Genomic DNA, 10,466 nt, shown 5'->3' with positions numbered 1-10,466 from the left:
ACAGGGACCGGCTCAGCGGCGGCTCCAAGATTGGTGGGTTGTTCCACATGCTGGTAAACATCGCCCTGCTGATGATGGAGCGACTAGCAGCCGTATCTACTTGCATAGTAACCTGTGCTCCATTGAGCGAAACATCTACGACTGCTGGCGTCGATCTGTCGGCCACCATGTTGATGCCGTAGGCATCTTCCTCCACCACCTGGTGGGCGCAGTCTTGAAGAGCTGGGACCTCTTCTCTAGCGACTTAATTTCTGCGGTCACTTCCCGGCTGGTTTCTGCTTCGGCAGGCGTTCTCGGTATGTCCCGCCCGGTGGCAAGCATAGCGTTCAGCCTGCTTGAACGGACAGTCCCCGCTGGCGTAACGCCTGCTTCAGCACCTGAAGCACACCGGCGCTGTCGGGTCCCGGGAGCCTGACTCAGCCCTCGAAACTGCGTGACCATCGCGGCTTGACCTCACGTTTGACAGGCTGAGGTGGCTCGATGATGTGCGAAAAGTTTAATATCCGTTTCGAACGAGCCAACTGAGAGGGTAATGGAATTAAGATTGTTCACTTGGCACGAACTTGTCCCCTCCTGTTTTGAATTTTCCAAGGCTTTGCTTAGGGCTAACGCCGGTCTTCCAAAAAATTTATTCAGAAGCTCCCTGTCTGCGCAGTGAGTCACCGCACACTCAAGCACAACCGCATCACGCTGCTCGAACGAGTACTGGCAGCGGTCCGCTTGGATTCACAAAAGGAACTCGAAAACCCCAAAACTCTCTCCAACTTTCCTTCCGGGAGCATGGGGCTAGGCTCGCTTGTAAGTGGCATAGACTTTTGCATCAAACTGTGTCGTCAACTTAGCCATCAATCTGCTTTGCTCATCCGCAGCTGCTTCCGTTGCATCTTGGCAGTGTCCTGACGATCTCTTGGACTAGCAGCATGGGGACTATTGCGGCACCCCTTGTAACCAGAACAGGAACCAGAAGCTACAGTGAGAACAATTCTATTTGAATTTTGTAGTTATAAACTGCAGAATCAGACGTTGAACGACCGCATGAATAAACTATCGGTGCTCTTAATTTACAGTGGCTTAGGTGGACGCTTTATAATCCGATAAAATTCAGATGCTTTGCCAGAATGTCTTGTCCGGGTTCTATAGACGTCAATGTACATCGCAAAGGTAGACTGAAGACTGATATGTTTGACTGAAATTTGAAGATAATTTTTTTTGTAAATCGAGTGGTCAACAATGTGTATTAACATGGCCAAGCCATGAAACAGTGGCAGGGCCCGGTGTGAGACACGGGCCAAGACGAACGAGGCCTGAGATCTCTACAGGGCGCGGTATCAGACACGGGCCCAGTAACGAACGTGGCCTCAGACATCTACAGGGCCTGGTTTCAGACGCGGGCCCAGTAACGAACGTGGCCTCAGATCTCTTCAGGGCCCGGTATCAGACACGGCCCAGTAACGAACGTGGCCCCAGATCTCTATCTCGGTCAGTTGCTTAATTAACCGGACTGGAGTCATCCGCCAATTATTGGGTCCCCTGTGTCGGTAAGCGCTCCTTCGGCGTCAACAAGGCCCCCTGCATCAATCCGGAAGCAACCGCTTCCAGTTTGAGGGCCTTCCGCGTCAGGGAGGGGACCGATGTATGATGCATCCCTTTGCGATCCTCCTGATCGACTAGGGGGCCTCGGTCATCGTGTCTCCAGAATAATAGGCGGCTAGTATCCAGGGTGACTAGTTGGAACGAACATCCCTTGAACCCCTGACCGGGAAAGGCAATGGGGCTCTTAGTTTTCTACTAACGGAGCTACTTTTCAGCGAGAGGTAAGGGATCTTCTTAGTGTTTAATCCACTGGTCCCCTCAAAAAGCGCATTTGTCGACATGATGAGGACAAATGAAGACAGCTTGGCCCTCTAAAAAAACAATGGGCAAGATATGGTGATTGTTGAGGGCGCCTTTTCACCGGGAGCCATATATCGAGCTGCATACTTCTTCCATCCTTCCTACCAAAACTTTGGCCTCTCCCCTGGTATAAGATGGAGCTGTGAAATCTGAGATAGGCTGTTCTCGGACTCATGTATTTGGATGGGCCCGTCCCGGACCTGAGATTCAGTCAGATTTAGATTCAGGCCGAGTCAGATTCCCATTGAAGTGTCAAAATTTGCATCCGTCTACATTTACCTCGCTGAAGCGTAGCCCCAACTTACTTTCAACCGACTCAAACCACGCCGCTGGCGAAGTTGCCAAACGTCTTCAGTTTCAATACACTACAAATCGATAAAAGTCCAAAGCCCTTCTGCTAGTCAAATGTGTGGAATGTCTGGGATTCCATGCCAAAGATGCTGCATTGTAAGGCTACGATTGCAGCGCAGCGCAGTACGCGGCATGAGTCGAACGTCTCGAGCCAGCCGCCGAATAAAATACACAACCACTGATGCGGCCAGGCCAGTGTGCCAGAGGCTCTCTTGAGAGGGACCCGGCCTCAAAGCCCGGTCATGCCATGACCAGCTGGGTGCTATTATGGTCGCTGCAATCGCTGGCGTCCCACAAAAGGTAGGGCGAACGACGTGCGTCACGTTTTTTTTTAAAAAGTCAGCTTTTATTGGCGTCATGACATAAGCATGTAGCCCACCGCAGAACCTAGGGTGTCTATCGGGCCACGCGCGTAGGTGGTCTGTTCGCTGCTGCCTTCGTTAAACGGCATCATCTGGGGACTTCCGGCCTTTCTGTGCCAAATTTTAGCCGTATTTACTTTATATATATATGAGCATCGATCGTCATTCATGAAAGTGCCGCCGTCCATCATACCCCATGCCATGCATGGTGCAGCTTTTTCAATGCGTTGTCCATGCTCGCCACTTGATTTGCTGTAACCTTTCATGTTTCTTGCCGTTTCAAATGTAGCGTCGACAGTGTTAACGAGCAAAAGTACCTGCGGTAATTGGCATGTTAATGCAGCTGTGTCTGAGGCTGAACTCGCTCCGTGATGGTTTTTGTCGCCTTGCCGACGAAGTACCCGAGAGCTGAAATAGGTAGGTCAGTGAGCATCGCAGTTGCCACTTAAACACTGTTGTTTTCCACTGTATAAAGGGCAAATCACATTCGCAGTTAAGCGTATAAGCCTAAATGCGAAAATCAGACCAAATACCTGCAGCATGCGCGACCTGTGACCACCTGCAGATGATCTACAACAGGTGAACTGTTAACGTTCCATCAGCGGACTGCCCGTGCATATATTGCCGTGTATATTGCCGTGTATATATTGTTTGTGAGCAGCTGACTGCATCCGTCACTACGGCCCGCCGATGACGCACCATCCCAAAAACAAACGTCTGCACGGCCATTTCGCATTTAATTAATGCATGCCCGCGCTATAGGCTGATAACTATCATCAAGGACGCAATGGCGGCTCTCATCTCTCTACACCCGCTTATTTTTTTCAGTAGTGCCATGGTCCCCAAACAGGCCAGCGGCGCCCGCTGTTCCCACCGATCTTCCGTTCGCGTCTGACGTTGGCCGCGTTCCTTCGTGTTTGTGGCCGAACTGGCCGAGAGGCGTGGGCCGCCCCTCTGTACCTGTGGACCATTAGCGCCCCCGGCAGCGCTGGCCTTGAATGGCCCCAAATGCCGGTCCTTACAAGGGGGAGACTGTAGGGACTCGCCAGCGACCGGCCTTGTCAGAGACTGCACCAGCGTTCCGCACCGCTGTCAGCGACCGTACGGCGCGCGGGTGGCGGCGCGTTTTCAGGTCGGCGGCCGGCCGACAGCGGCGGCGCGACGGCAGTCGGTGGTGGACGTGCGGGGTGCTGCGGCGGGCAGAGCGCGCGAGGAGCGCACAGGTGCCGACCCCGCCGCCGCAACACGGACCTCGAGCACGGCGGCGGCCTCAGTGCGAGCGGTGTTATTCAGAGTGAAGGGCGATCCGGCGGTGGGCGGCAGAGAGGCGCAGACGGCGGGCGCGGGAGGCGGCGTCGGTGACCGTGATTCCGCACAGGCAAGGACCACGGGCCGAAACGGGCTCGCCGCCGCCGCCGCTGCTCCGGTCTAGTGCGAGGTCGGAAGCGGCCGCCGGGAGGCGGTCAGGTAGTGACGAGGCCCATCCAGCTGGCCGGCCGTCTGGCAGGCCGGCACAGCAGCCTTGGCTACCAATCCGCAGCCGCATGTGCTATGACTCAGTGCATTCTTCCCAGTCGAGGCTAGAGGCGCTGCCGGCGGCGGCAGCGGCGCCAATGTCCGGCTGAGACTGCAGCATGTCCGTCATCTGCCGGCATTTCGTGCAGAACGCCTGGCGCAAGGACCTCTGCTCCAACTGCTTCAAGTCGGAGGAGGAGCACGCGCCGCGCGGGGCGCCGCGCGCCGACGCGCTGCGCGGTCTAGACGATCTGACACGGCGCTACAGCCCGCAGGCGCGCCCCTACACCTCCACCGGGCTGAGTGAGACCATCGGCCGCAGCAGCGGCAGCCTGACACTCAAGTCGACGGCACTGCTGCGTGGCCTGCAGCCGCGGTCGGAGGAGCCAGACGTCGGCATGGGGCGGCTGGAGCTAGCGGAGGCGCCGGCCGGCTCCGGCGGCGGCCGACTGACGAGCAGCCGCCTGGTGCAGCTGGCTGCCTCGGGCTCCGCGCCGGAGCGCACCGACGGCATCGTGCACGCGGCGGTGAACAGGGCGCTGCTGGCCGACGCGGCGCCGGCCGGCCGGCGGCGCGGCATCCTGGTGCTGGAGGGGCGCGGCGGCGGCCGGCAGCGGCGCTCGGTCGCCTTCTCAGACGAGCCGGAGGTGATCGGCTTCGGCGGTGAGACAGCCGAGATGGACGAGGAGTCGAGCGAAGACGAGGACGAGCCGGAGTCGGCCGAGCTGGCCGATCCGCTCGGCGCCGAGGAGCGCTCCCTGCTGAGCCTCACGCAGCGCAACACCGACTTTAACTCGATCAACAGCAACCTGTCGGGCACGTCGCGCACGCTGGTGGACTGGCTGGACGAGAACGACAGCACAACAGAGCGCAGCGCGCTCACCGGCCGCCACAAGAAGTTTACGCCGTTGGTGAGCATCGCGCCGTTCTCGTCCGGCCGCAGCCCCGGCGGCGTGAAGGTCAACCTGGTGGCGCCGATGAAGAACGGAGAGATCATCACCGAGAGCCGCGACCGCTTCGAGATGGTGGAGAAACGCGCCTCTGCGGATCCCATTTCGTCGGCCAAGATGGCTGAGAAGATTACCCGACTGGACGACCTCATCGACGAGAAGCCAAAGAAGACGACCAGTGTTGAGATCACGAACAGCGAGAGTCCCGAGCGCGGTCTGGTGGCGGAGACGGTCTCCATCACGGAGTTTGAGCGGTCGGCCGGCGACCGGGTGGCTAGCCCACCGCTGGTGGAGACCAGGTTCAGCTTCGCCATCGGCGGCCGGCGGGGTGCCCCGGCCGTTCCGGAGGGAAAGGCTCCCCCCACCGAAACGTCCCGACCGCCGTCTGTACCCTTGAATGGCGCGAGCACCGCCGCGGCGTCCAACGGGAAGCCTATGTCCAGCAAAAGTGCTCTGGGGACCGCTGAAGAAGCGCCCTCACAGAGTGGGACCTTTCCTGATGAAGCTGGTGACGACCTCGCCGCTCAAAGGCCGTTAAAGGAAACGAAAAATCCTCGCCCTTCTCAAAACAAAGACCTCGTTGAGGAATCGGACAAACCTAACGCGTCCAGCTTTTACGCAGTCAAGACAACCCACGAGGACCATTCGAACGGCTTGGATTCCGCCAAGGCAGAAAACGAAGACTCTTCTTCGACTGAAGTTTCCTTCGAGCCGACTGATGAAAGACATTCGGTGACTAGAAGCTCGTCCGTTGAAGCGAATGGAATGCATAACGGATTCAGTGAAACGGGCTCCATCGGTGCCGGCTTGTCGTCCAGAAGGCCAGAGGCGACAATGTCACATACTACGCAAGGCGACAATGGAAACGGTGATGAAGGTGCCGACGAAAGGAAAAGTGACCACAAGTGGTCTCTGAGTGAGCAGTTGAGGCAGCGCACTGCGGATGAAGCGAGACGATCTGCCCACAGCTCTGCACTTCAGAAGCTCATTGATGAAGATGTTGTCAACCAGAACGTCCGCACTGAAAGCTCATCAACGCGGAATGGTCAGCCTTTGCGGCAGAGGATCGATACTGCATCTGAGGAACAAGTGAATAAAGTTAACCTGATGAAGTCAAGATTCTCGGAGAAGCAGCCCGAGGCATCTGAAGACTTGCCGATGATGCAAAGCCCATCGAGGACAGACCAGTGCGAGCCACCTAAGAAGACGGGCACAGACAGTACTGCGACGGCAGCCACAGACAGTTCTGCGACGGCAGACACAGACAGGACTGCGACGGCAGCCACAGACAGTACTGCGACAGCAGTCACAGATAGCAGTGCGATGGCAGCCACAGACAGTACTGCGATGGCAGTCACGGACAGGACTGCGATGTCAGCCACAGACGCTTCCTTTGGCCGAGTATTCGAGAGCCAGTCAAAAGGCCTTGTGCCCTCAATGCCTCCGATATCGAAACCCTCCCCACGAACCTCGTTTTTGCATTCTCTGACCAACTCCAGAGCAGACGAATCAGATAATACCTTCAGTGATTTTCTGGCCTCCACTTTGTTTGCCCCTATCACTAACAGTGCAGTAAACGGGACTGACACCCCTGCTGAAAATCCCAGGGCGAAGACTGACGGTGAAGAGGAAGCTAAACCGGCAGCGTCTCCTCGCCAAGGAGTTGTTTCTAAAGCGAGCGATACAGCGATACGACCCATCTCAAAACCCGCATCGGGTACCACCAAGCCTCCAATTCTGAGAGAGAAACCCAAGATCGCGGCCAAGCCTGCCAAACTGCACAGGCTAAGTCGAACCACAAGTACGGATAGCGAGAGCAGTGTCCGGCCAACTTCTGAGGCCCGTGAAACTGAGCGTGGAGAGCGTGACCCGCCAAAGTTAGAGCCTTTGGGACAGGAAGCGTCGTGTCCGATCACGGAGACTAGAAAGCAGGAGGACGAAGTGATGGGCGCTGTTTGCGTGGCAGTCAAGAGTCCTGTTCTCGATGCGTCTACACGCTTGACAAAGCTTGTGGAGAGCGCCAAGACAGTGAGGGATGAGCCGATAGAAAAGAGTCGTCTGACGATAAGCGTATCGCCTCCGCGTCCTCCTGCAAGGAAGGAGAGCCTGACGAGGAAAGAGCGTGCAATGAAGCGAGAGAAAGACCTGGAAAAACAGCGTGAGGAGCTCGAAAAACGACACAAAGAGGAACTGGATGAGGAACAAGTCGTGAAAAGGTCTACTGAGGTACGGAAGGAACACAGACCGGCACCTCAGCCGCCACCACACAGGGAGCTAGAGAGGACGACGAGCAGCGATTACGAGGCGAACCGGGCAGCGATCGCTAACCTGCTGTCGCTCGGCCACAGAGGCAGCACCACCAAGCGGCAGGCGCCGCGTGTCCCTACAGATGCGTCCAGCCAGGACAGACCTGCCCAAGATACTCTCGAAACCGAGACCAGAGACACAGGTGGAGTTCAGCTGGCTCCTGATGCAGAGACAAAAGATGCTCAGGAGCAAGACCCGCATGTGGGGTCTGAAGTTATGTCAAAACCTGAGATGACGACGCATTCGTCGGAGACTGAAGAGAGTAAAAGCGAAGCAGGTCATGATAGCGGTGAGGCGGATGGCAAAGGAGATGATAATCTGATATCCCATGCCATAACCGCGACTGGCTTCGAAGAAAAAGATAATCACCATTCAAGTCTCACAAATTCCCCCAAACAACGCCATGACTCCAACGATAATTCGGCAAATGCTAGTGCGGACGGTCAAGAGAAAGATAGCATTACTGATATCCAACTGAAGGAAGATGAAAACCGCCGGATAGGCCACGAAGAAGACGATAATGGGCAGAAAAATGATTTCGAAACGCGTGACGCTTTAACTAACGCAGAACTTCATACCAACGCTTTAAAGGTGCCATTTGAGAATGGACATGTTAGGGATGTGCAAGAAGCCGTTGAATTCGAGCATGAACCGGAACCCTCTTCCGATGAGCAAAAGACGGATGTCGCTGAACCTGAAACGGAAGAGATTCCACGCATCAAACTTAAGGTGGAAAGCCCTCCAGTTCCTGCTCCAGTTCATAATGAACACACAGTCGTGAATGGAGATAGCTTGCAGAATTCTCGGGACCTCACTCAGGGCGAGGCACCATTGAGTCTGCCGGTGCAAACGAACGGTGCCACAAATATGAGCATCAAGGACGACAAAAACCCCTACGCGTCCACTGCGATTTTCGACCGTCGCTCTTCTTTCAAGCCTGACATCGATGACGACGACGACTTGCCTCCATCAGCCTCTATGAGGTCGTCGTCGGTGAGCCCGCGCTCGCGAAAGCGCGCCTCTAACGTGGTTAGCTTTGACCCGGCTGCCGAGTTCTACTCGCGCGAGACGGTGCTGATCAAGCCGCGCTCGCAGTCGATGCCCCGCTCCGGCCAGGTTGAGGGTCTGATGACGGACGACGAAGTGAAGAAAAAGATCTACGGCGTGAGTAGCGTCAGCGTGTTCGCTACAGGCGGCGGCGGCGGCGAGCGCAAGTCGCGCCGCGACGAGCCGAAGCGGCGCGGCAAGTTCTCGCTCAAGAAGTTTCTCAAGTTCGGCAAGGACGACAAGAAGAAGGAGAAGGAGCGTGGCGGCGGCGAGCAGCGCGCCAAGCCGGAGATCATCCACCCGATCGACCTGACACCGGCCGGCAGCGTCCAGGTCATCGTGCGCACCGAGGAGGAGAAGCGACGCGACGAGGCCGAGCGGCAGCGCAAGAAGGCTCTGCTCATTGCGGAGGGCACGCGCGTCTACGACTCCCCGTCCTTCAGCAAGGTGAGCGCGGCTTCGTCGCGGCCGACCGGCCGCCACAGGCGGGCTTCGTAGCGGACCTCACTGTCCTCTGCATGTTTGACGTCGGCGTGCGACCTCTCGGGAGAGTCATCGGGCCGCCACGGGCCTGAACAGCCGCCCCGGGCACCTGCCTCCCCCTTCCCCAGTCATACTACGCCCTCCGCCGTGTCGCGCCAGCCGTGATTCCGTGGCCGCGTCGCTCTGTGAGCCCGAGCGGCCGCATCCGTTGGACTGTGTGCCGACGTCGTGCAGGCGAACAAACCCCGGTATATCGGCTCGCTATCGTCGGCATTGTTTGTTTGATGCTTGGTCGGCGGTCTCTGAAGCCGTGCCCTCGTGCGGCCGTCGCGCGCTGACCTGCCGGTGAGCCGAGCCTGGCGTGGCTCAGCGGCTGCCAGCGGTGGCTACGACCTCGCTGCCGACCGTCGCGCGTTGACCTGCCGGTGAGCCGAGCCTGGCGTGGCTCAGCGGCTGCCAGCGGTGGCTACGACCTCGCTGCCGGCCGCCGCGCGTTGACCTGCCGGTGAGCCGAGCCTGGCGTGGCTCAGCGGCTGCCAGCGGTGGCTGCGACCTCGCTGCCGGCCGCGGCCAGCGCCAGCTGTGTTGGCGTGACGCGCCGCACACCTGGGAACGTCTTCGGCCGGATTGGCGCGCCTCGTCGGCAATGCCCAGATATGCCGTGCCGTGCATGGTGCTAATCGGTGGAATTTGCCACAGCTGGACCATGGCGGCATCCCATGCCTTGAGGTGCTTGTTCTCGCCCTCCATCGCTCCCTTCTGGGAAAGAATCGTGACCGGCGCTGATTCGGCGGCCTGCAGCTAGGTAGTGCTGGCCTCTGAACAAAGTCGCTGTTTTCGCGCAGACGCGTGCGGTTGCATTTACTGGATGCGGTCTAAGAATAGGACAGATGACGACAGACCAGGCCGTTGCGTACCACTGAGGAAGTCTGCTTTGGTATTGGATGAAAAACTAGCCTCACCTGTTATGCACCAGAAATATGTAACCTGTTCCACGTGGACATTTTGATTTTCTGAAGACACTTCGCGTTCCGTCCACAAACCCAACCTCTGATAATGACATTTAGCCGCGCCAAGTCATTAATAATAGACACCAAGTCTTGCATATCTGCATCGCAACACGCAGAGGCGTTTTCCACTCCTCTGTAAGTGTGGCGGCGCGCAGTACATCGCAGCGGTTCGCTGCTACTTGATCTACTGCGGTGCCCGCCGGCGGGATCAGCTGGTGGGCGCGCCGGGCCTGCCGCCCGGTGGCTGACCCCGCCGGAGCCCCGTCACGCTCCGTTGACCCTGCCCGCGGGTCGCTGGCACGCCAGCCCAACACCGGAAAGGCCATCAATTCGCTGCACGTGCACACTGCATTCCGGGTGGCGGTTCGGCTCGGCTCGACTCGGCTCGGCTCGGCTCGGCTCGGCTCGGCTCGGCTCGGCTCGGCTTTGCTTGGCTCGGCTTGGCTCAGCTTGGCTCGGCTTGGCTCGGCTTGTCTCGCTTGCCTCGGCTTGTCTCGGCTCGCCTCGGCTCGGCTCGGCTCGGCTCGGCTCGGCTCGGCTCGGCTCGG

At 58.0% G+C, this 10,466-nt stretch overlaps 1 protein-coding gene across 1 annotated transcript in view; it reads left to right on the top strand.

Annotated features, from left to right (window-relative positions):
- The first annotated feature begins 4,240 nt into the window (after positions 1–4,240).
- LOC119097981 (uncharacterized) overlaps positions 4,241–10,466 on the top strand; it is a 28,166-nt gene continuing 21,940 nt past the window's right edge. The window contains exons 1-2 of the mRNA XM_037220916.1: positions 4,241–4,549; positions 4,595–8,872. Coding sequence (XP_037076811.1) covers positions 4,241–4,549; positions 4,595–8,872 — 4,587 coding nt within the window. The remainder of the gene's footprint in view (positions 4,550–4,594; positions 8,873–10,466) is intronic.

The sequence above is a fragment of the Pollicipes pollicipes genome, unplaced genomic scaffold (assembly GCF_011947565.3).
Source record: "Pollicipes pollicipes isolate AB1234 unplaced genomic scaffold, Ppol_2.1 Scaffold_4740;HRSCAF=5597_pilon_pilon_pilon, whole genome shotgun sequence".
Lineage (NCBI taxonomy): Eukaryota > Metazoa > Arthropoda > Thecostraca > Pollicipedomorpha > Pollicipedidae > Pollicipes > Pollicipes pollicipes.
The sequence above is the reverse complement of the archived record's forward strand: the minus strand, read 5'-3'. Positions and strand labels throughout refer to the sequence as shown.